The sequence below is a fragment of the Cajanus cajan genome, chromosome 3 (genome assembly GCF_000230855.2).
Source record: "Cajanus cajan strain Asha chromosome 3, NIPB_CcT2T_4, whole genome shotgun sequence".
In the NCBI taxonomy this organism is placed as follows: Eukaryota; Viridiplantae; Streptophyta; class Magnoliopsida; order Fabales; family Fabaceae; genus Cajanus; species Cajanus cajan.
Window position 1 is genome coordinate 25,704,157 of NC_138519.1, and position 27,133 is coordinate 25,731,289.

At 37.3% G+C, this 27,133-nt stretch overlaps 1 protein-coding gene across 6 annotated transcripts in view; it reads left to right on the forward strand.

The window, feature by feature from the left end:
- ALG12 (homolog of asparagine-linked glycosylation 12) overlaps window positions 1–17,219 on the forward strand; it is a 65,181-nt gene extending 47,962 nt beyond the window's left edge. For 4 of the 6 annotated variants that reach the window (XM_083070731.1, XM_083070733.1, XM_020384352.3 and 1 more), the window contains 8 exons: window positions 236–322; window positions 411–478; window positions 3,729–3,797; window positions 3,872–3,960; window positions 7,680–7,776; window positions 15,635–15,700; window positions 16,399–16,492; window positions 16,580–17,219. In XM_083070731.1, the coding sequence (XP_082926857.1) occupies window positions 236–322; window positions 411–478; window positions 3,729–3,797; window positions 3,872–3,960; window positions 7,680–7,776; window positions 15,635–15,700; window positions 16,399–16,492; window positions 16,580–16,660 (651 nt within the window). In that variant the 3' untranslated portion in view covers window positions 16,661–17,219. The remainder of the gene's footprint in view (window positions 1–235; window positions 323–410; window positions 479–3,728; window positions 3,798–3,871; window positions 3,961–7,679; window positions 7,777–15,634; window positions 15,701–16,398; window positions 16,493–16,579) is intronic. The other 2 variants (XM_083070732.1, XM_083070734.1) reach the window with 2 other exon arrangements.
- Window positions 17,220–27,133: the final 9,914 nt, after the last annotated feature.

Consider the following 27,133-nt stretch of genomic DNA (forward strand, 5'->3'; position numbering starts at 1 on the left):
CTTGTGTTTTTGGACTTGATTGTTATACGATATTTAGATTTTATTTTCTTCAGATAATATTTGAAACCCAATCATAGGAGTATTTTTGCCTTACAGAAGTACACCAAATGCCCTACAATATATAGGCCACTTTTTCTACCTTAGTCACACTGAAAAAAAATCAAAATAAAAAAAGAATTGGGAAAAGAAAAGAAGAAAGGTTCTATTTCAACTTGACATGCTGTCTTCTTTGCAGTTTGGCCTTTTTGTAGACAGAAGGGCACGATCTTTCACTTTTCCAGTTCTTGCCTTCATTTTGCTTTATTCTAAGTTGCCCCACAAGGTACTAAAATTATAATCTGAAATCCATTGCTTAATTTGTGCCTGTCTTCAAACCGAAACATGTAATATCATTTTGCTGGATATTGCAGGAGCTCCGTTTTATCATAAGTTCAGTTCCAATATTTAACTTGTCTGCTTCAATTGCTTCTAACAGAATGTACGTTTTCTGTCTGTAAAAATTAATTGGATTCTATTTGTATTTTCTGAAGTTATTGAATTGTGTTACATGCCTACTAAAATACAACTGGCAATGGATAATATGGAAACCCAAATAATTGGGAATTTGTAATATGAATGAATTTGTTTTCCTGTCTTTGTTTTTATGGCATTAGTCTGCAACTCTGCATTCTTTTTCATTTGTAACTGGGTTATGAACAATTTTCTCAACATTTTTAATGTCAGTCAACCTACAATTTGGCTTCAAGAATGAAGCCAAGCAAGGAAGCTCTTTAAACCAAGGAATTAAGTTTGGCTCACATTCGACTATACTGATTAAGAGAACCTGAGAGGAAGTTGCTTCTGGTTCTTTATTTCATGAAAACTTGAATTTTGCCTCAGCTGTTCATGTGAGGTTGTTGTGTGGTTCATTAAGAAACATGCATATTCCTTTTTTTTTGTCATCCCTCCAAAAGTTGAAGAACTTGTTGTAGCTAAAATATATTGGAGATTTGGAGCAAGTTATTTCATTATAAAAAGCATCATACCCAGTCTTCTGCATATATTGGTTCTTCTGGACTGGGCTTACTATAGTACTCCAATAATACACTGTTGCTGCAATGATATCCCCTGTATCATGTAGTGAATTTTCAGCCTTTTGTGATTTTCCGTTATCCATGTTGACAACATTGTGTGTAACATCCCAATACCTATAACAAGGGGCACTTAAGAACTGACTTTCCACACCCACTGCAAACGTATGTGTGGTGTGGTGATAGTGAGGTAGTTAAATTTGCCCACAAGGCATTGATTTCCTAGGTCCTTTAGTGGTCCCCTTGCCCCAAAAGAAGCTTGACACTGGCGTGATAATAAAACATACTGGTCTCGATCAGATTATCAAGAGCATACGTGGCTAGGAAGTATTTGTGTGGGCTCAATTCCTTTTGAAATTGACTGTGGAGGTGGGACTTGAGCCAGTGGATACTTGTCGAGTCATCATTAGTGATGACTATGTTGTGACACACTCTACTTTGTGCGCTAATATTCATAAAAGATAATAAAATGATAGAGATTTGTCTTAATATATCTTTAATTGAAATAAATAATAGTTCATAATGTACCTCTAAGTATAGATGATTCACATTCGTTTCAATATAAAACAAGTCTTGAGAAGAAATATGATAATAGGTAACGGAACTAAAAACAAATGGCTATCACAATACCTTTTTACAAAATCTAAAAGAAACTAAAAAACAAGAGTCCTAACATAGGTAAATAAAAACCCAAGAGTGTAAAAGCCTAAACTAAGAACTTCGATGTTACCTTCTATTAGAGCTCCATCCATAAAACACGTTAAGGCCTAAGCCGCATTACTAGCATCATCATCCTGATGTTCTTCACTTGCAACACATACATTCAAGAACAACAAGCAGAAAAAAAGGAGTGAGATGTCTCACTCTAGCTACCGATGTGAGATAAGTCAAATAGCCACACACAAACAATAAACACAAGCATACATGATATCAACATACATGTCCATAATATAAGTAAACAAATCAACAATTATTAACATGGTTACAATAATCGCAAGTCATGCAAATGTACTAATTCTATGTGCATGTGACACTTGTAAAAACACATTGCACGTCGTCCAAAGGTTCATAGGGTACCCTAAGAGGACATGCTTGTATTTGACCCATCTCGACACTTTGCACTAGAGGGAAGATACACCAAGGCATGTCAAGACAGCAGTGTCGCAACAAGTTACACCCCATGCACTCAAATAGGTGAAATTGGGGCTCCCAAACCCAATTGTTCCTAAGGTCATGAATCCCAAGCCATAGCAAGGGGACCTTCCCTGACATTGTATTTCACACCAAATCTCATCACAAAACCCTTTATGCACATGATGCGTGTCACACAAGACCCATTCCACGACTCATGTCATATACTTCTCACATGTTCACATTTCATCACATCACAACGAGGCACACATGCTCCAGACTTTTAACCCGGCTAAGCATTAGCTTAGAGTTTACATCATATAACCATCACATGTCCTCACACACAAGCACATCAGTCACCATCCTATATACCTAGATTAACAAGCTTTTATGTTTAAGATCACCTTAACTACTTAGTCACTATCACCTCTCTATCGATGTCACAAATCTTATTCCCAAGTCAAACACCACCAAGATGCCTTAAACCTTAACAACTATGCCCTAACTCGTTTTTGAAATAGTGCTTGACGAGGCTCACCCCATGCCTAATGCCTGACCCTTTGAGAGCACATGTTGCACTCTAGAGGTCCCATGCTTACAAAATGTCAATTGAGAGCCCTAGGATCTCCCGTGCTCGACATGGCCAACCCCACAATTCACAACATGTAGAGAGCACAATTAATAACAATAGAGCACAATAGAATCATGTTATCAAACAATCACTCAAAACACAAATAAAAATAGGAGTTTCCCAAGGTTCCTCGTAGAGCACATAAATACAAACAACGGGATAGGGAGTCAATCTCACTACCCAAACATTTACCCCATGCTCCAAAGTAGGATTACTCACTCTCTTTATCTCGATAAACACTTGATGAAGGATGGGAATCTTTGGGATGCACTCCTACAATTGCTGCGTTCCCCTCAAGTTTAAGAGAAAAGTAACGCAAGTATTAGAAAGCATAAGTCTGAAATCATTTGTAATGTCTAGCGATGGGTATGTCGCATGTTTCCATATTTATAAGTAGTAAAAGCATATTTTTAACACATTATTACTATCATTATCACCATCATCATCTTGCCGTTTTCATAGAGAAAAAAGTTAATTAGATATAAAACAGGAGGAGAATGATCGAGGACAACAGATCCATCTAAACTAGAAATCGGAAAACAAAGGAGAATAGGAAAGATAAAACTAAGAATGCAGCATAGCTGCCGAGTTTATCTGTATATGTGAGACAAAGTGTTGAAGCTGATGTGAGTTGAATGCCAAAGAGAAGCCAAATACATAACTCTGGTCCATATGCAAATACATAATTTAATATATTTATGGATCCCGTGAAGAATGAAAGGAGTTCTAAACAGAATGAGAAATGCATGGTTGATTTGAAGTTTGATGATTGAGCTGAATTGTATTTGCAATCTAAGCAGAAATTTGAAGAATTATATATATATTTTTTCTTGGTTTCTACCCTTTCAAGTTACTAAGTCCTAACCTTCATTGATATGCATCCTGAAAATTTTCAGTTACAACAACAAGAAAAAGATGATTTGGAACTTGCTTTTCCTCATTTTGTTGGGATTACTTCTAGTGAGGTTAGTTTGCTAGTCATTTTGTTTCACTGGTGATGGATATATCCTCCTTTTTGTACTTATTCTCTATCTTGCAGTGTTGGAGGCTCCATCACAACTTTCATGGCATCATATTGGAACTATCCCAGTGGGCATGCCTTAAAAGAATTGCATGGACATGGATTTGGTGAGTACATGAGTCTTGAAATTTTAGAATATGAGTTTTGGGTCTAACTCAATCCTACAAAACTTGTTTGTAAGGTGAGGGTTGTCTCCCACTTATAAACTTTTTTTGTCTTATTTCTAGTCGATGTAGAACTTGGACTTTTTCCAATGCACTCCTTTGTGTCCAACACTATTAGGCTTGGTACGTAGATAAATGATGGGTGACCCTTTTTAATGATCTAGGATAGGCGGGACTTGAGTTTTATCCAATACACCCTCTCACACCCAACATTATTGGGCTTGATGCGTGTATTAATAGTGGGCGGCGCTTTTAGAGTGGATCTATTATATCTCTAATAACATCTTAGAATGTGGGTTTTGGACCTAATTCAATCCTACTAGATCGGCTTGTAAGGTGAGGGTTGTCTCTCACTTATAAACTCATTGTTTACCGTATCTTTAGTCAATGTAAAACTTGGATTTTTCCCAATATGAAACATCCTTGCATTCTGCAAAGTATCCTGCTATGAGGATCTGCTCATTGTTTGTCCCTTAATTTGGTAAAACTATTGGAGTTACAGTTTCTGTTAAAAACTGTTAATATTGTTGGTCATGTTGGATCTTCCAAATCATTATTTTAATGTAGGCAACTGAGGCTTTAGCCCTGTTTCCTCATCCAAAAAAAATGGGCAACTGAGCTTGATATTTTGGCCACTGTTTGTTGTACGAAATATTATTTTCATGGCTTCTGTATCTGATTGTTCATATTGTATGACATTTCTGGATGAAATGATTCGTGGCTTTGAGGTGCTTTATTGAGACTCATTCATTGACTAGCATTTCAAAAACAAATCGATAATCTCTGTCTAAATTCTCAATAGGACATCTAGAATAAACTATGTGGTTCTTTCTTCAGTAGTTTGAGCAACGAATTTAACAGGTCATAGTCGTAATAAATATGCCTCAGCTTTCCCTTTGGTGTTTAGAGCTGATGAGTTTTTTTTTGGCTAATTTATTGATGGACCAAACTTTGAAGGCCATAATGCATTATTAAATAGAACAGGTTTTACTTTTTATAGGTTGGCTGAAGATAATGATGAATGATGATGATGTTTCTTGTAGTTAGGTATTGTTAGATAAGATAGAGGATCTGTTGTCTTGCCTTTGAGGATAAAAGCATGAATTGTCAATTTCATACGCAGAAATTTGTCTACACTTTATATGGCCTTAGCATAGCTTGATTTTAAATGGTTAATTTATAATTTAGCTTCATGTGCTGTAATATGTAAAGTAGTAGTAATGATGGATTGTTCAGAGCTTAAAATTATCTGTCTCAAGGATGTAGAGAAAAATATTGAATGTGAAAACTCTACATTTCTGTACTCTATTTTATAATTGAACAAATAGTTCTATAATTTCTGTTTTATGCTCAATCGTTCAATAATTGATTAAAATAAGTTTAAAACAAAATGATTAGGATGGTAATACAAAGAATTATTTATTTGAGAAATCTATTTAATTGTTTACTACTGTATTCAGTTTTCTAAACAATAAGTTAGTTCATTTTGTGGTGGAAATTTATTATTATTTTCAAATATAAAACGGTTGTATATGGGAGCAAAAGGCATGGTAAGCTATTTCATATTTAAACTGTTAGAGATTACAGATATTAAGTAAATATAATAATTAGGAAACTTGTTTCTTTGCATTTTCTTACATTCATTACTTAAACATCTATTTCCTTGTGTAATTCAAACACTTGTTTTTTGCATATGCTTATCTTTTTAATATCTCGCGAGTGTCCATTGCCTAAAGAGATATAACCCATAACTATATACTACCAGCCCCAGGGGACCTACTGCCCCCTGGTGATTTCTTTTTTGGGCCAACTGTGTTTCCACTACAGTTTACTGGCCTCCCTTGCCATTTCATGTTTTGGAAGATAACCCCTCCATTTTCCATTGGTCAGTTTGCAGGTGACCTTTCTAGCCTGTGGCCCATCACCAAAGTCTCTTATGTCTGCTTGGTCATCCACTAGACCCAGCCCCAAGGACCCCTCCAGACACTCTATTTCATTTGCCTTCCTAGTTCCTGCTGTTGTTCCAGCTACTTGTGGTGTCCATTCCTGTTTTCCAGCTACTTGTGGTGTTCCAGCTATTTCATTTCACACTCTGTCCATTCCTGTTTTCCAGGGGATGTCCATGCAGATTGATGTAGATTCACTAGATTGTCACTCTATCATAAAAGATACAATCTAGAGATATTATCACTTGTTTTGTCAATCTAAATGCTCAATTAGCAGATGTTTTCACCATATCTAATGAGAGATCCTTATAAGTTATCTTTGTAACTAGCTCAGCTTTCATATGAACTATATGCCCTAGCTTGACTGGGTGGGTTAGAAACATGGTTGTCAAACTCGCGAGTCAACTCGTAAACTCGTACGAGTCTACGAGTTTAGGGTAGCAAAACAGGTTAACTCGCGAATAGACTCGTTTTTTGGTAGACTCGGGCTGACTCGGGTAGACTCGCTCAGAATCGCAAGTCTGAGGCCGAGTCCGCGAGTCTAGTTAGGTTTTTTTTTCCACCCCTAAATGCCTCCAAAACGACGTCGTTTTAGCTAGGGTTAGTAAGTGAGTATGGCATTTTTCCCTCCGCGTATAGAACGAACGATGCCTCCACGATTCTCGCGAGTCTGATCTGATTTCTCTCCCTCCGCTGCATATGAACGCTCATCTCCGCCGTGTACGAATGCGCATCTCTGCCGCGTACGAATGCTGCCGCATACGAACGCACGTCCTCTTGCTGGGAGAGGAACGAGTCCAGTTAGGAAGGAAGCTCGCGAGTCTGACTTCTCTCCCTCTGCCGCATACGAACGCTCATCTCTACCGCATACGAATGCGCTTTCCTTCATTGCAGCTTCCGGCGCCGTCGTTGCAGCTTCCAGCGCCGTTGTCGTAGCTTCCAGCGTCGTCCCTATAGTTTTCGAAGAACACCTTCATGAGTTTTCATGTATGGTTAAGATTTGTATTATGACATTTTATTGTTGTTATTTGACTTATTTCAGACTTAGAATGTTAAAATAGTGATATCATATTGTGTGTGTTCATGGTTTTTAATATCTTTTAATATTAGGTAGACTCTTAAGAGTTTACGAGAGCTCCACGAGTTTGTGTAGACTCTCGAGTTTGACAACCTTGGTTAGAAACATTTATTATTATTTCTACTTCTACGACCATCATGTTAAAATGTTAATTAGAGTGTGGTAATTACATTTATTATACTCCAATAATATAAATGTGGAGTCTGGTGTTGAAACATTCATTTACCAGCACGTGTTTTTGTTCTTTCTCAACATAACCAATGAATGATGGATTATGTGAAAAGATAAAAGATTGTGCTTATGATTACTGTGGTATTAATACTATAGAAGATTTTTCTTTGATGTTTGATTGATGTAATAGGATCTTTTGATATGTACAATTGCTTTCCTTGCTCATAATTTCCTTCCATCTGAACTGAAGTATAAGACAAAAAATAAGCAGTCATTGAGACCCAAATCAACTCCAATCCAGAAAAAACGTAAATTACAAAGAAAAAAGGGAATTTCAATAAAAGATGAAAAATTGAATGCTACAGAAGTTACAGATAGTAATGTAATGAGCTTCTTGTTATTGTCTTTTTGATACTGCCTCTTGTCATTACATTTGTTGTCTGTGTTTTGATTTTTAATTGTGGCAGGTTTTCATAATGATACAGATGAACGAAGGGTGCACATTGATACATTTTCAGCCATGAATGGGATATCTCGCTTTTGTGAAAGTGATTTCCCATGGAGGTATGTATTGCTTCTTTCTATTAATAGCATACAAACTGTTCTTTCACTTAAACTCTTTAGACTGATGAAAGCATGCCTTTCTCTGACCTTATCTATGATTCAGTATCCAAAGAAAGTTATAGTTCTCTAATCCTCATTGTCCTACTTGGAATGAGATCGACTATTTTAGAAGTTACGTTTCAAAGTTATTCTGGAAAATTAGGTTAAATGAAACCTGATTTTCTTTCTAATAATACAAAGAGATCATACAAGATATATATAGGAGACTTATGCTATTTTAGGAAATATAATAACTCTATTTTATTCTAGAATCCCTTGATTTATGGGATTGTTCCTAATTATTCAAATCTGTACAGATTACAAGGAAATATACAAATTTCCTAATTTATTCTTTCCTAAAATACTATTTGATTTCCCACACTCCTCCTCAAGCTGGTGAATAGGTGTTTTCCACTCCCAGCTTGGATACAATTTTCTCAAAATTGTGGCTGCCCAATCCCTTGGTAAGAATGTCTGCATTTTGGTCTTGAGAGGACACATATGGAGTGCATATCAAGCCACTATCAAGCTTGCCTCCATTTTCTGTCAGACAATGCCTTAGATAGGGTATTAGGTACAAGTGTACTATTTAGGTTTACTAGGAAGGTTTTATGGGCAGGAGAGAAATTTTTAAAAGACAAGTAATTTGAGAGAGGGTAGAGTGGCTGTTTGGTGCATTTTCTTGTCCCTTTTCTAATGGCAATTGGGAGGTCAAGATCATTTTGGGTTTCAATTTCAACTTGCATAGCTGGAGAAAAAACTGTTACCTCTTTTTGTGGAGTCGAGTTGGATTCTTGAACATGGCTTGATCCTAGGATGGCCTTAGTCTTCCTTGAGTACACCAGCTTCTTACCAAATCTCTTATCTTCAACATCTCCTTGATCATCTTCACAATTAATTTCACTTTCTTGACCAATTCCTTGACCAACTTCACTTCCTTGACTTGTTTCACTTGGTACAACTTCAATTTAATCTGGTTTAGGTTCAATTGCTGTCAAGTCTGGAAGAGTGGGAAAACCAGAATTACTTTCCTTGTCTTCTCAGAAACTCTCCCCCTGAAGATAAGGTTGATTGAAATAGCCTTCATTGAAGGTAACATCCCCAGACACAAAGAATGTTTTGGATGGGAGGTGGTAACATTTATACCCTTTCTGAGTGGATGAGTAACCAACAAAGACACACTTTAAGGCTCTAAGATCAAGTTTCCCCCTGTCTGTACTATGAATATGGACATATGAGGGCACCCAAAAACTCTTGGTTTAAGATTATTTGTAGTGGACAGATTTGGATAGAAAGATGACAAAGCTTCCATAGGGCTTTTTGATCCTAAGACTCTAGAAGGTAGTCTATTGATAAGGTGTGTTGCTGTAAGAACAGCTTCCCCCCCATAAATTTTTTGGGACACTATTTTGGAACAACAATGCTCGGGTCTGATTTAATAGATGCCCATTTTTCCTCTCTGCAACCCCATTCTGTTGTGGTGTTTTAACACAAGAAGACTCATGAATTATACCTTCTTTTTAACAAAACGAATTAAGGAACAAAAAGAATTAAGGACATGATTGAAGTAATCTTTGGCATTATGTGACCTAAGTCTCTTAATATTAACACCAAACTAATTTTTTATCAAGCAGTGGAAGTTTAGGAAGATAGAACTGACTTCAGATTTTTGTTTAAGTAGGAAGACCCAAGTGACCTTTGTACAATCATCTATAAAGGTGAAGAATCATCGAGCACCAAACACATTTGGAACATTAGAAGGCCCCATACATCAGTGTGAACAAGATAAAAGGGAAACATATTGGAAAAGATACACGCTTGTGCTTAGCAAGTTCACACACCTCACAATGAAGACTCTCAACATCTAACTTGGTAAACAAAGAAGGAAACATAATTTTGATAACTCCAAAAAAGGATGTCCCAACCGACAATGATAAAGCATGATTTTTTCTTTGTTGGTCGAGATTCTGTTATTACTGGACAGACTTGGATCTTCAAGATAGTAGAGGCCATTCCATTCTCTAGCATGTCCAATCGTCCTCCCCAAATCTTTGTCCTGAAATACACAATGATCGTTGTAAAAAACAACATTACATGACAAATCCTTTATAAGTTTTTGTATAGAGACTAGGTTGGTGGAAAGCTTTGGGACATGGAGAACATCTTTTAAGATTATTAAAGGATTGATTTGTATATTTCCTTGACCAGCTGCAGTTATAAGGGTTCCATCTACTGTGACAATTTTCTTGTTGCTGGGACATGGTGAATATGTGGAGAAGTGTTTGGCTAATGGTGTCATGGGGTCTGTAGCTCTAGAGTCCAATATCCAATAGTGGTTAAAGGGTGTATTTGAGACGTTTAATCCAAGAGAAAGTGGAAACTTACCTGAGTATGCCAAAGAACACACACCTGTATGTTTTTCCAACTTACTAAGAAGGTCTCTCATCCTCTCTATCTCCTCTTGGTTAAGATGGGTAGTAGCTTTTGGTTTTTTTTCTTCATTTGTTCCAGCAGCAACATAAACTTGTCCTCCTTTCCTTGAGGAGCCTCCTCTATATCCCCCTTCTTGGTCTCGATTTAAAGGCTTCCCGTGCAACTTCCAGCACTTCTCCCAAGTATGACGGGGCTTATTGCAGTAGGTACACCATAGACGATCACCTTTCTTCTCCACATTTGCTGATCCTCCTTTCTTCTGTTCGGATATCATGGCCAAAGTCTGATCTCCTTTATGGTCAACCACCATTGCTGAGTTCTCTACTACTGGACTCTCTAACATGAGACTCCTTTTACTTTCTTCACTTCTCACAATAGCCACCACCTCATTGAAGCATGGTACCTTTTGCTTCCCCAATATTTGAATCCTAACTTGATCAAATTCAGGATTCAAACCAACAAGGAAATCATAAACTCTGTCGTGCTCGATATAGTCCTTGAGAAGTGTTGAATCTTCAGTACATTTGGCTTTTATGACTCTATAATGGTCTAGCTCCATCCATAATGATTTCAGCTAATTGACATATTCTGTAACAGTCTTGTTCCCTTGTTTTGCTGCCAAAGTTTTCACCATTACTTCATATACTTGAGTAGCATCTTTGGCTTTAGAGTAGGTTTACTCTACTGCATCCCAAATCTCTTTTGCTGAGTTAAGGAACATGCAGGTGTCACTAATTTCTGGAATCAATGAATTCCACAGCCACGCCATGATCATTGAATCTTCCTTATCCCATGTAGTAAACTTGAGATCCTCCTGCTTAGGTCCATACTCCGTCAGGTGACTCAACTTCCCTTTTCCCTTCAACACTGTACGAACAAGTTGGGCCCACTTCAAATAATTTCTTCCATTTAGTCTATATGCAGAATGAATATTCTGCAGTTCTCTAGGTTGCTGGGATTGGGTATTCCCTATTTCTGGGGTTGGGTTCACAACTTCCTCTTCCCTTGACATTATAGCAAGGTGGCTGAGTGGTGAAGAATAAAAGGAAAGGTTGTGCGATTAAGGCACAGAGAAAACTGCAGGAAAAAGAAATGTGCTACGAATGTATAGGGAAAGATACAAAAGCAATGCAGGCTATCGTCTTAGGGTTAGAAAAAATGCAGCAGCAATGCAGGCTGTCGTCTTAGGGTTAGAAAAAAATGCAGCACTAATGCAGGCTGCCATTTTAGGGTTTATAGTGTGCAGACAAAGCTTCCTAGGTCGGAAGCTCTGATACCATTTGGAAAACTAGGTTAAATGAAAACTGATTTTCTGTCTAATAATACAAAGAGATCATACAAGATATATACAGGAGACGTATGCTATTTTAGGAAATATAATAACTCTATTTTATTCTAGAATCCCTTGTTTTATGGGATTGTTCCTACTTGAATATGAATAATTTCTGAATAGGTACAATAAAATAAATAGGCATAAAACATAATCAATCCCTAAAGTTTAGGGATTTAGATAAAACTGACTAAGGAAACTAAACTAGAAAATAGGAGAAGATAAACTAGTATATCTATACTATATCTTATAGAATTATCTTAACACTCCCCCTCAAGTTGGAGCATATATATCATATGCATCTAGCTTGTTACATATATATGTTATCCTAGGATCTCGTAAAGATTTAGTAAAGATATCTGCAAGTTGATCCTTGGAGCAAACTGAGGAGGTCTTGATGATACCGGAGAGGATCTTTTCTCTGATGAAATGGCAATCAACCTCTATATGCTTTGTTCTCTCATGAAAAACTGGATTAGAGGAGAGGTATAAAGCTGACTGGTTATCACAAACTAGTTCCATATGACCAACCTTGCAAAACTGCAACTCTTGAATTAAGAATTTTAGCCACAAGAGCTCACATGTGGTGTGAGCCACAGCACGATATTTTGCTTCTGTACTTGATCGTGCAACAACACTTTGCTTTTTACTCTTCCATGAGACAAGATTACCACCCATGAAGACACAATAGCCTGATGTTGACCGCCTATCACTTGCATCACCTGCCCAATCTGCATATGAATATCCAACAATGTTTGTATGTCCTCTATCATTGTAAACAAGTCCTTTTCCTGGTGATCTTTTGATGTATCTAAGGATTCGAACAATTGCAAGCCAATGACTCCACAGGGAGAGTTAAGAAACTGACTTACAACACTGACAGGAAAGGATATATCAGGTCTGGTCATTATGAGATAATTCAATTTTCCCACTAATCTCCGATATCTCCCTGGGTCAGGATAAGGCTCCCCCTGATTAGGCATAAGCTTTACATTAGGATCCATGGGAGTGTCAACTGGCTTACAATCTATAAGTCTGGTCTCTTCTAGAATATCAAGGGCATATTTTCTCTGAGAAATAGCATTTTCGGACTTTGACTGAGCGACCTCAATCCCAAGGAAATAACGTAGGGGACCTAAATTCTTAGTTTGAAAGTGTTTAAATAAGTGTTGTTTCAGAGCCTTGATGCCCTCCTGATCATCACCTGTAATCACAATATCATCTACATAAAAAACAAGATAGATAAATTTATGTGTCGATGAGCGTCTAAAGAAGATAGAGTGGTCTGTCTCGCAGCGGATCATTCCAAATTCCTGTATAACTTTGCTAAACCGACCAAACCAAGCACGAGGTGATTTTTTGAGGCCATACAAGGACTTTTGTAATTTACATACAAGACCAGACCCCCCTTGAGCAACAAACCCAGGAGGTTGATCCATATAAATCTCCTCCTCCAAATCACCATGTTAGAAGGCATTTTTGATGTCTAATTGAAACAAAGGCCAATGCCTCATAGCAGCCATAGCTAAGAAGAGACGAACTGAGGCCATCTTCGCAACTGGAGAGAAGGTGTCGCTGTAATCCAAACCATATACTTGCGTGTATCCCTTAGACACAAGATGAGCTTTCAATCTATCCACCTGTCCATCAGGGCCCACTTTCACATTAAATACCCACCGACAACCAACAACAGATTTTCCAGGCAGAGGTGGAACAAGTACCCAAGTGTGGTTGGAGTCTAAAGCTTCCATCTCATCAATCATTGCTTGTCGCCATCCTGGATGGGTTAAGGCCTCCTGTACTGTCTTGGAAATGGTAATATAGGAAATAGCAGAGACAAAAGTATAATAGGTAAGAGACAAACGATGATATGAAAGAAAGTTATAAATAGGATGAGGATTACAAGTAGAACGACTACCTTTACGAAGAGCAATGGGCAAGTCAACTGAGGTAGGTGGGGCCGGAGTAGGTAAGGAGACTGGAGCAAGGGCAGAATCACATGACTCAGTTGTAGAAGTACTGGGAGACGATGATGAATTAAACTAGGAGACTCAATAGATGCACATATGGTCGAGGTAGAAGACTGAAGGTAGTAGAGACCATGTGATTCATATCCGACTCCAATCGTCTGTCCCGTACTCCGGTCCTATATCAAGAAAGAATCGGAAGTGAAGGTTATGGCACAATTTAGTGACCGAGTCAACTTACTTATAGAAATCAAATTAAAAGGACATCCAGGAACTAGTAAAACAGATTTTAATGGTAGTGAAGGGGTAGGTGATATTTGGCCAATACCAGTGGCTTGGACTTTTGACCCATCTGCAAGAGTGATATGATGTGGAGTTTTAGGTGATGATAGGCTATGGAAAAGGGAGACATTACCAGTTAGGTGATCAGAAGCACCAGAGTCCAAAACTCAAGGTCCAATAGACGTAGAGTGAGAGAGACAGACAGTAGAATTACCAGTGTGAGCAACAGTGACAGAGGAAGAGGCTTGTTGCGCTGCCTTCAGTTGAAGATACTCTTTGTAATCATCGGTAGATAATGAGATTAGATGATTGCCCTCAGATTCAATCTTGAGCTCTAGAGCCAAAGTTGGAGATTGAGCCATGAAGAGAAAAAAAAAAAGGAGAAAAACAACAAAAGAAAACCTCAATCGAAAAGCCACAGAAACAGCAAATAATCAACCACGGAACACCAAGGTAGCAACCAATCAACCACGGAACTCTGAGTCAGCAACCAAACGACCACGAAACTCCGAGACAACAACCAAACGACCACGGAACTCCGAGGCTGCAACCAAACGACCACCAACAGACCACCTAAAGTGTGACCCACAACCTGAAAAGGGTCAAAACGAGAAGAGGGAGGGCCGGCGAGTCCAACGGAGTGAACCACATCGCAAACAGAGGCTAGGAGGGCGGCGCGTGAAGCCCACGCGCCGGCGAGCTTCCTCAACAAGAACCGCGCATGAGAGCGCGTGAGACGGCAGATGATGATGGCTCTCGACGGAGAGGCCGATCGGTGACCTCTGAGTGTGCAGGCGGTGTCAACTCCGGAAACCTACGAACAAAACTCGAAAACCCTAGAAACCCTAGATGTTGGCGGCTGGATTAGGGTTCCTGGACCAGAGAGCTCTGGTACCAACTTGAATATGAATAATTTCTTATTATTGAATCTGAATAGGTACAATAAAATAAATAGGCATAAAACATAATCAATCCCTAAAGTTTAGGAATTTAGATAAAACTGACTAAGGAAACTAAACTAGAAAATAGGAGAAGATAAACTAGTATATCTAAACTATATCTTATTGAACTTCTTCGACAAGCACATTCACATTTTTTTACTTCTCTTCAAATAAGGATAGAGAATTTGTTTATTTTATTTTATTTGTCCATAGTAAGCTGTCAGTGTGATCTTTGGTCCCTTTCCGTTGGGAAGGCAGGTAGTGGAGGGCTTGCTTACCTTGCTGAAGTATGTAATCTGCTTTTTCTGGTCCAGCTCGAGGCATTTAGCTGACTGCAGCTTTGCTGAGCGAAGTGACAAGGAGCTGGAGTTATTTAGAATTAGAGAATGCATTTCTTATCACACTAATGAAAAAAAACAATAAACCTTGATCTATTTTCCCGATGCTTATCATATTCAAGTTCATTAGTTAGCACCTGTATGTTCCATCATGTGGTTCTAGGGTTTACGTTTATAAACATCTACTTGTATGTGCCTTCTATACTATTTGTTGCTAGCAAGTTCAATTCTGGATTTGAAAGTTTACAGTGGGACTCCGCCTAACATAATTAACTCTGATAATTATAGATTGTTTGCATATGTTGTTTACATGGTCTGAGACGCCCACAGAGAAAAATTGTGTAAAAGCTAAACATACAAATGACCAAGTAAAAATGAAATATGAGGAAAATTTAGGTGTTCATGAGGTATTAATAGTATACTTTTCATGATTTCTTACTTGATTGTTTGCAAATTGCAATGATCAGTCTATGTTGCTTTCCACTATTTCCCAACAGTTGGTTACTTATCTACTATTATCCGGTGCAGGTATTCCAAAGAAGAACAAATTAAGTTGCAAGAATTTCAGCAGAGGAATTTTACTTTTCTTATAAAGTGAGTTATCTATTAACATATTGGTAGTGTTATTTCCTGTACTTTGCTTGACAAACCTATAAATTGTATGGCACATGCTATGTTTATGATAGGGATCCTACAAACTGTTGACCGAAAGTGTCATTATTGTCAAGTGAGCAAGTGTGAAATAAAATTGATAAACTCTGCATGTTAGATCCCCTAGAAGAGTATGTGTTATTAGCAAGGACTGCATTTGTGTTCATAGTGATCACTGCCATGAACCAACTATCCCATAAGCTAAAGTTATTATGTGAGGAAGCATGAATAGTTTTATATTATGTCTCTAATACACCCATTCACGCAAAATTCTTTTAAGCTTGAAGAATGGATAATGTGCAAGCCCACCAAACTTGTGCTGAAATTTAACTTTTTTTGTTAAAAGAATGGGGCAGCACAGAATGAAATTTAGAACACTTGGTCATAGAACCTTCGGTAATTGATACCAATAAATAAACCTACTGTCCCAAAAGCGTAAGCTATTGAAGTGAAAGTGAAGATATTTTGTATTGCATCTTTAACAGCCATATTATTTAACATCAATTTTGTTTTTTAGCACTTGTGTGTGTTGAAGTTCATGTGCACTAGAACTGGAAATTTTTATATGATTTTTCACATGTCGATGCACCAATTGCAAGAAATTTTCCCATACATCTGACCTGCTTGTTGATTTTTAACAGTGAACATCCCATGATCAATGGATTCAAGTGCCTTTTTACTGAAGATGGGTTCTCAAGAGTGCGCTTGAAATTTGGCTTTCCACCAATTTTAATGGTTGGTAGTTCTATTCGTATTTGCAACAAACAACGAATGCTTTGTTCATTCTAAAATTATTGATCAAGTCTTTTTGACCCTTTGCAGGTTAAAGAGCCCAAAGTGTATGTCCATGGAAATTTAGAATACCAGGATATTGTCAACAAAAATTGGCCTGGCTGCCCATAATCATATGCCTGGTATGATAATCTCTTTGAAATCATAGGGTTTGAAGAGTGTTGGTATAAGATTCATACTGGTTCAACAATCTGATTTGGGATAACTTTATTTTTGCTAGAAAAATTTTGGTTCAAATTAATGCCGATAAATACTATTTGAGGGGTAATTACTTAAAATTTTGCGCTAGTGCTGCTGGAAGGTTAATGAGCAATCCTGGTAATTGGTGTACACTATTGCTAGAGCAGAATTTTCAACATTAATATATTGCTTAACTGCATGAGGATGGCTTGTTTACTTTGGTTATTTGAAGGAAATGATTGTAGTGGAGGCTTGGAGCTACTTTACCAATTATAAAGCATGATGCATTTTTGGTACTGCTATAGCAAATAGGAAGGCTTTACTTTGCATGTGTATTCTACGGGCATCCAAGTCCTTGCTTTTCTTCAAGGAGAAAAGTCTTAGAACACTAATGATTCATGTAACATATATCAACAATTACTATAATTGACCAGGTAAGAAGAACAAAAAATGCTAAGGATATGCAGGATTTTTTTATTTTTTTTTTGCATGTAATTCTGTACAGAATTATGGTTTTCTGTTTACAACGAATGAGGTAGGCTTAAAATTTGTTTTACATTTGGCCTCAGAAAATTCATTAGGTAACCCTCACCTTACAAGCCGGTTTTGTAGGGTTGAGTTAGGCTTAATCCACTATTCTAACAGTGAGAAAAGCATTGGTGTGGATGAGAATGATATAACTTAAATAATATAATTTATAAAATAGTAAATACATAAATTTAAATACTTTTATTAAATTATTTTAAAATTAAAATCATTATAAAAAAGTGTACAATCATTTTTTTTTTACTTAATTAAGTTCTTTAAGTTTGTTGTAAAAGTTAATTTTTTTATATAATTTGTTCAATGTTTATTTTTATTTTTTATTTGAATAATGATTAATATTCATGATTTTTATGGTAGTGAATTTAATAGAATCACTGTCTTGTCTTGAATTGATTCTAAAATGTCTCCATAATGATTTTCAAAATTGCATTAAAAATGGTGCAATACAAAAATAAAAAAAAAAGCTTAAAGATATTTTTAGTCCTTATAAAATTAATAAATTTTGATTTTATTTTTTATTTTTTATATTTTTCATCCCTATAAAATTAAAATTATTGTTTTTAGGCTATTTTTATGTAATCATTTTTAATTATTTTTTTATCTATTAAAATGTTAAGTAATCATCTTAAGTGTTACTTACAATTATTATTAATATTATATTGATATTTAACACTTCTAAGAAAATAAATATTATTTATCCATCTTAAAATGATTATTTAGGATTAAAAATAGTTAATTTAGATTTTAGAGAGATGAAAATCAAAGAAAAATGTTTTAATGGGATCAAAATTAAAATGTACTTATTTTACAAGGACTAAAAGCTGTTTATAAAATTTAGAAGGATGAAAAACAAAGAAAAAGTTTTAGAGGGATTAAAATCAAAATCATTAATTTTATAGGGGCTAAAAACATATTTAATTTTTAAAAAAATCTCAATTGTCAAAGATGATCACCAGTTCCACAAGATGACAATTTTCTATCCCATGGAGGATTGTGATGATGAGTTTGTCTTTGATATCGTGTATAGTTGTTTTCATTATCAACAATTTGTTGATCTTGCGATATACGTTCATGGTAATCATTGACAAAAACAAAAGAAGTATTTGTCTCTTGTTAAAGATAAGATTCATGTTGATTAAAAAATGGAATACCGTTAGGATATATACTTTGTAAATATGTTGTGGCGAACCAACATTTACACCAAATAAATTATTTACAAATTCGGCTAGTGTTGATGCGAAGGAATGTTGATAATTGTCATAGTAGAGATCAAGATGTTATGTTAGAGGAGTTACAACAATTGAATAGGTTTGTGACTCCCGACCATTATTTTGCATATTATTAGTAACAACTAAGTTGGAATGGAGAGTTGTATTTTGTTGTGGACATTCTTGTTGTGTTGGCATTTCTATTGGTGCTTGTGACATTTGGTCAACATCAATGTTTTCTACAACCCATGGGTCATGTAATTGTTACAACATAGACAAATAAATAATTTTATTTTATTAATATCATGTCATACATTCATATGTATGAGATAATTCACCATTGACAAGTTGCCTTACTACAACATTTCGTCAGTATTCCATCCATTGTGATCTAATAGGCATGTTCTTAATGTAATCATGCCAAGGAGGACCCTAAGAGGATTGAGCCCATTTTTAGGTTAGTGGGCATTGGCTTGTCTTGGGCTATGGGTCACTAACTAAATGCCCAATACCTCCCATACATATGCTTGTATATAGTCTCTTATCATATATTAGGTGTCATATCTTTTGTCTTGTATTTTGAGCCTAGTAGAATAGGATTTTGGGCCATAGGTCTTATTGGGCTTATTTTGGACTTAATGGACCTTAGGTCTTTTGGTACCCAATATTGACCTTGTTTTGCTTCTTTTATTATTTATTGATGTTTGGGATATGTAGGCCATTGTATTTAGGCCATTAGATTAGGTTTTAAGGAGAAAAGATTAAATAGGCAAGTTTGTTTAAATTAGGTCACATTTAGGTTTAATTTGTTATGCATTTAGTGCACATGTGCTAGCCTAAGGTAGGTTGCACTTGATCCACAATAAATGACATCCAAATTCAACCTAAATGCAACCTAATTTCATGGCTGCACAAGGTGATGCCATTGGCAAGCCAAAATTTGAATTCAATTTTGACGCCAATACACCTAGTCACTTTGTGGCTCCACATTCATCCCTCCTATATATTCTTTACATTTCGTCTTATATGTTTTATTTTTGAAGAGTGTCGACTTAGCTTAAAGAAAATCCTTCGTTTTTCATCATTAAAACTTAAGGGATAGTTTGTTGTCTTAAAACGATTTTTGATTTAACACACTTTTAGTTTGATGGGCATGTAAAAGAATTTCACACTCACAAAAAATCCTTACTCATGCTATGAGCTTTATTGACATTACTCGAAAAGAAAGGTAAGAGATAGTGGATGCCATAATTTATGCCTTCCTAGCATAGTCGTTTGATAAGCCTGGATCCGTTGTTACGGCTTGAACCAGTAAACCCTGTCACTTTATTCACCTGCTCCAATTAGGGTCCTTAAATTCCAGTCCTGTATCACACAAAGCTTATTAGTCAAAGTGATATATGAATTAGAGGTAGTAAGTAATTGTAAGATAGATATCAAATTTTAGTTTAATTTGGGAACATATAAAATGCCATTCAACGTCGAATTGGCGTCCAATACCACAATCTCTTCCTGTGTTGTCAATGCTTGTTTACCATTTGATAAACCCGCCAAAGAAGATGGCATATCCAACAAGGTTGTGAAAAAAATCTTATTCCACTCATTTGGTTTGAGCATCCAGTGTTTAGTATCCACCTAATAGAAAGGCATTTACCGTCAAGTTTTATAATTGAAGTATTGTTGTTCAAAAAGTTGAACATGCCAACAAGCTACTACCAATGTTCATTTGATAAAGTAGGAACACCATTGTGGTCACCATCACCAGTAGGTTGTGGAGTAGTAGCAATACCATCCCCTACTAATAGCATTTGCTACGGTAGACCCACGATCACGACTGCTGCTAAATTTACCACCACGACCAGGGCGACCTCTACCCCTTACAACTACATGATTCTTAGCATACCACCAATATGGGTATCCTAGGAGTTCTTAACAATTATCATGTTCATGCCCAAACTTACCACAAGGGGGCATGACATTTATAGTAGCCAAGATGAGGCTACTACTTCCTCTAGTAATAGTGAGGAAGAAGCAAGTGAACAAGAGGAAGGTGTGGAGTCTACTTTTCCTTATGAGGGGGAGCTCTTAATGATTAGGAGACTCCTCAACAACCAACCAAGTGGTACTCTATCACAAAGGGAGAACATCTTTCACACTAGATGCAAAGTTTTAAACAATGCATATTCTCTCATTATTAATAGTGGCTCATGGTGCAACTGTTGTAGCACTAGGTTGGTTGAAAAGTTGAGTCTAACTACTAGTCCACATCCTAAATCTTATCAACTCCATTGGATTAATGAGGATGGTGACTTAGTAGTTGACCAACAAGTAAAGGTCAAGCTTTCCATTGGGAATTATGAAGATGAGGTGCTATGTGATGTAGTACCAATGGAAGCTTGTCATATCTTATTAGGAAGGCCATGACAATTTGATAAGAAAACCATGCACAATGGCCTTACTAACGAGATTACCTTTACTCATAAAGAAAAAAAATTTGTGTTTCATCCTCTTTCTCCTCAACAGGTGGCTGAGGGTCAAGCACAAATGAAACTCAAAAGATATAGTGAGAAAAGATTTAAAAAAAAAGAGGAAAAAAGTGAGAAAAAAAAAGTCCGTGAAACCTAAGGATAGAGAAGAATCTAGGGAGAAAGGATTTCCTTCCCTAGAGGTTGTTGTTCAAGAGAATGTCATTTCTAAACAAACCCTCTCGATTCAACAACCCTCTTATATCCTTCTTTGTAAAGGAACTCTCACTTGCACTGCCACAATTAGAGGACATGAGACTTTACCTAAGGGGGTAAAAACTATTTTAAAAGATTTTTATGATCTATTTCCTCCCAAGGGTCCAAAGGGCCTTCCCCTTTCAAGAGGAATAGAACATCAAATTGATTTGCTGCCTGGGGCTAGCCTACCTAATAGGCCTGCCTATAGGACCAACCCCCAAGAAACAAAAGAAATAGAGTCTCAGGTCCAATAGTTGTTGGAGAAGGGCTGGGTTCGAAAGAGCTTAAGTCCATGTGCTGTTCCAGTGTTGTTGGTTCCTAAGAAAGATGGCAAGTGGAGAATGTGTTGTGACAGTAGGGCCATCAACAACATCACTGTGAAGTATAGACATCCTATCCCTAGACTTGATGACATGTTAGATGAGCTTCATGGAGCCATCATATTCTCTAAGGTTGATCTTAAAAGTGGTTATAATCAAATAAGAATTAAAGAAGATGATGAATGGAAAACCGCTTTCAAGACCAAGTTTACCAAGTTTGGATTGTATGAATGGTTGGTGATGCCTTTTGGACTCACCAATGCTCCTAGTACTTTTATGCGTCTCATAAATCATGTTCTAAGGGATTTTATAGGTAAATTTGTTGTAGTTTATTTTGATGATATTCTCATATATAGTAGGTGCCTAAGTGATCACATAGGACACTTAAGGCAAGTTTTCAATATTCTTAGGAAAAATCAACTTTTTGGTAATTTAGAGAAATGTACATTTTGTGTAGATAGTGTTGTATTCCTAGGTTTTATCATTAGCAAAAAAGGGGTTCATGTGGACCCCGAGAAAATCAAGGCCATCCAAGAATGGCCCACTCTTAAAAGTGTTGGAGATATTAGGAGCTTCCATGGTTTGGCAAGCTTCTATAGGAGGTTTTTTCCTAATTTCTCCACACTTGCCTCCCCATTAAATGAATTAGTCAAGAAAAATGTGGAATTTATATGGGGAGAAAAACAAGAAAAAGCCTTTCTAACCTTAAAGGATAAGCTTACACATGCACCACTTCTAGCTCTACCTGATTTTTCAAGAACTTTTGAGCTAGAATGTGATGCCTCTAGAGTTGGCATAGGGGCGGTTTTGTTACAGGTGGGCACCCAATTACTTATTTCAGTGAAAAACTCAAAGGTGCCTCCTTTAACTACCCTTCCTATGACAAAGAGCTTTATGCTTTGGTTAGGGCCCTTCAAACTTGGGAACACTATCTTATTCCCAAAAAGTTTGTCATTCATAGTGACCATGAGTCACTTAAATACTTGAGGGGCCAAGGCAAACTAAATAAAAGGCATGCTAAGTGGGCAGAGTTCTTAGAACAATTCCCATATGTGATTAAATACAAGAAAGGGAAAAATAATGTTGTGGCTGATGCCCTTTCTAGGAGACACAATTTGTTAGTCTCCCTTGGATCTCAAATCTTGGGATTTAATCACATTAAGGAATTGTATACTAATGATCTCGAATTCAATGAAAATTATACCTAATGCTTAGCAAAGCCTCAAGGAGGTTTCTATATTTCTGAGGGGTATTTGTATAAAGAAGGAAGAATTTGTATATCCCAAGGATCTATAAGGAAACTCCTTATTAGAGAAAGTCATAAGGGTGGTCTCATGGGGCACTTTGGAGTTGAAAAGACTCTAAGCTTCCTAAAAGAAAAATTCTTTTGGCCCCATATGAGAAGGGATGTTGAGAGGTTTTGCTCTAGATGTATAGCTTGTTTACAAGCAAAGTCTAAAGTAATGCCTCATGGCTCCTATACACCCTTGCCTGTTGCTAACTCTCCATGGGTTGATATCAATATGGACTTTATTTTGAGCTTGCCCAAGACCCAGAGAGGCATGGATTCTATTTTTGTGGTAGTGGACAGATTTAGTAAAATGGCCCACTTTATACCCTATCACAAAATAGATGATGCAAGCAACATAGCAAGACTCTTCTTCAAGGAAGTGGTTAGACTTCATGGTCTTCCCAAGACTATTGTTTCAGATAGGAATACTAAGTTCCTTAGCCATTTTTGGAAAACTCTATGGAGTAGGCTAGGAACTAAACTGCTTTTCTCTATTACTTGTCACCCACAAACTGATGGGCAAACAAAAGTAGTTAATAGATCCCTATCTACAATGTTAAGGGCAGTCCTTAAGGGTAACCATAAATCTTGGGATGAGTACTTGCCCCATATTGAATTTTCTTATAATAGGGTAGTCCATAAGACTACCAAAATCTCACTTTTTGAGGTTGTGTATGGTTTTAACCCTCTTACTCCTTTGGACCTAATACCCCTACTAGATTCTTCTCACTATTTTCATAAAGAAGGGGTATCTAGGACTGAATTTGTTGAGAAATTACATGAGAAGGTTAAAACTTATATACAACAACAAAATGAGAGAACTGCTTTAGAAAGAAGCAAAGGAAAGAAAAACCTCATTTTTGAGGAAGGAGATTGGGTTTGGCTTCATTTGAGAAAGGAAAGGTTTCCTTCTCAAAGGAAGTCTAAACTCAACCCAAAAGGAGATGGTCCCTTTCAAGTCCTCCAAAGAATCAATGACAATGCCTATAGGTTAGATCTTCCCAGTGATTATGGAGTAAGCAACACTTTTAATGTAAGTGATCTTATTCCCTTTGCTGGTTATGATGAGGAAGATGAACCTATAGATTTGAGGACAAATCCTTCTCAAGAGGGAGGGGATGATAGACCATGGGCCAAGGGCCCAATTACTAGAGCTATGGCTAGAAGAATTCAAGAAGAGTTGGACCTCTTGAAGACTAGTGGGCTTTTCAAGCCCAAGGTATTCTTCACGTGGACCACTCAATCATAAAGAGAAGGCCTAGTTCTACTTGTGTATATTGTATAGTTTATACATAGTCTCTTGTATAGGTTATTTTTGCCTTTATATTTGTGAGGCACTTTACTTGCTTTTTCTAATGTTTGTATATTGATTTTAGGTTAGGCTACTTGGAGAGTTTAACTCCATTTAACCTCCCTGGTTGATACATTCATTTTGTATTTTTTCAGTAGGGAAAAAAGGGTGACATTTAGCAAAGCTAGGGAGTGTGCTTAGAAATTAGGCTTGAGATGGGCCTAGGCAAAATTTTGCATATTAGACTCATTTTTCTCCTAATTTTTCATAGATTTGATTTAGCTAGGTTTCATCATCATTTGATGAACCTAACTAAACCAAATCAACAATTTTTGAAATAATTCAAAGGAGAAAATGGAGCCTTAGCCGCCTAGCTCATTTGCTTTCTCTTTGGCCGAAATTTGTAAGCTTTCTTCTTAGTTTTTGAAGCTTCTCCTCCAAGTTTCTAAACCTTGGTAGGCTGGGCTGACTTTACCATGGTTCTTAAGTGAACCATGGTCAAGGTTAGCTTCTCCTACAAGTTATAGAAACCATGGATGGTTAGCTACTCCTTACCATGGTTCCTAGTGAACCATGGTTAAGGTTAGCTTCTCCTAGAAGCTACCTCTCCCTATATATTTGTAAATCCTTCTCTTGTAATCACTTTTGGACATTTATGAGAATAATAATTCAGAATTCTCTCTCATTTTTCAAGAGTCAAAACCGTGAGAACCTTCTCCTAGATTCTCCCTCAAGGTTCTTTCTCCTAGAAGCTTGGTTCCTCAAGCTTCTTCACTTCTCTAAGAGGTGACCGAACCTCCCTAGGTGCTTCTCCTCCATTGGAGATTGCTTCAAGGAGCTTCAAGAGTTTTTAAAGGTGTAATCTCAAGAGCATTTTCGGTCCTAAGCATGGAGGCTTGGATGAACAACAATCTTCACCAAGTGCTTCCATCAACACAATACCTCCAATCTTCTCTTTTGATCCAACGACTTTAAAAGTCGAAGAGATATGCCTTTGCCTTCATCCCGCAAACCTTTTTGCTTCAGCATAATCTCTTGGCTTTGAAGCTTCAAAGCAGCATGTTTGGACTTGATCGAGTCAAGTTCTCGTTGCAGGGCAGCAAGGGTACGCTCCGCATCTTCCTCAAATTGCTTGAGCTTCATCAGTTCGGGAACTACCTGAGAAATGGAATCCTTGATCAAAAGAAGTTCAATCTTGAGCTTTTCCAATTTAGTTCGATCCTCTTCCGTATCAGCCTCGATCTGAACCATCTCCTGATTTGAAGTAGACCACTTCGTGTGCAATTCGGAGACTGTAGCAAAGGTATGCACATATTCGTTCAGCTCAGTGGTTACCTCCGGAGGAAGATCGGGATATGCATTTAGATCATCAACCATCCGCTCAATCTCTAGTTTGAATTGAGGGTCCATAAGAGCTTGGTCAAGATGATCCACATAAGCCTTCGAACGAAAGGAGGATAATAGAGGGAGAAAGCTCGCAACGGTTTGTTAGGTTTTTCCCGAAGCCGAAGTCCCTCTAGTCCAATTCTCCAAGACCTCGAAAATGTCATCTTGAGCAACTTCGTCATCAAAGAAGCTTATGAGGTCTATGTCATCAGGAGAAATCGAAGCTAGCAGAGTGTTGGAAGGGACAGCATCAGTAGAACTCATAGGTTGACCGAAAGGAGGAGTTTGTTTATCCTTAGAAGTTACCTCTAGACCTGCATGAAAAGGATATTTCAGTGAGACAAAATATTCTTTGGTAGAATACCATGATGTCCAAGAATTACCTACCTTGTCTAAAGGACACCCCAGTGTCGAAATTGAAGGAAGGTGCGTCACCTTGCACAGGACCAGGAGGGGAAGGTTCAATAGTGGGCATGGTGACAGGAACAGTGGCCGTAAGAACATTGGAAGAAACCACCTGTTATGAAAAAGCATTGTAACAATGCACCAGTTTAAGGGCGGTCAGAAAAGTGAGAAATCGAGAGTCAACAGAATATACCTCAGGATGTTCAGGAGGAGAGGTCGATTCACGAATTTCGATAACATCCCGAGTAGATGGAGCAGTAGTAGGAGAAGTGGGGGCACTTTGAGGGCTCTTAGAGGAAGACTCGGATGCCTCTGAATCTGCCTTTTTCTAAAAAAAGGGGAAATTATTACAGAGGATAAAATCAAGAGAAGAGTAAGGAAGGTCCAAAAAATTAGCACATTACCTGGATAGGGGATTTCATTGCATCCTTCATAAGCTTCTTAGTGGGAACTTTCGGTCTAGGGACAGACCTAGTCGAAATAGCTTTTTGCTTCCCTTTGTCTCAGGAAGATCTCCGAGTGGTGGAAACCTGAAAAAGTTTAACAGGCAAAGAGATTAGTATGGCATTCGAGTGACAATTTTGAGTGCGCTCAGAAAGATAACTTACAGATTGCCCACTTTGAGAATCTGAACGAAGTTTTTTCTTAGGAACTTCAACCTCCTACAAAAACAAAATGCAAATACGTGAGCGGCCAGAAATTTAGTACAATTCTAAAACAGGGACATACGTTGTTATTCTTACCTTCGAGCGAGATCGAAGTCAGTTAGAAAGAGTTTTTCGTTTTCGAGGCTTCAATAAAGTATCATCTTCGTCATCCTCAGAAACTATCTCCCAGTGTTGAGTGTCCTCTTGATGCTGAGGAACTTTTTGGGCAACAACAGCTAAACAGGAGAAAGGCGAAAAATGAGTAGGAATGTGAAATTCGAAGCCACCATAAAAAGAAAAGGCAAAGCTCAATTACTAGGATAGACAACAGTATTGTCAACCCATCACAAAGGCCATTGTTTATCCTTGGGAAAATCATACATATAACATCTCGTACTCGTCACCCGATCCTTAACAGGAATGTTCTTATTATCCTCATACGAGGGATCAAGGGTTCTCACCCAAGGAGGATAATCAAGATGTTTCGCAAGGCCGAAAAGGGCATTGGGAAGAGGAGGTATGTCCTTAGGACAAAACTTTGCAAAGTTTGACCCTGAGGATCAATGACTTTATTTCTACAAATGTTC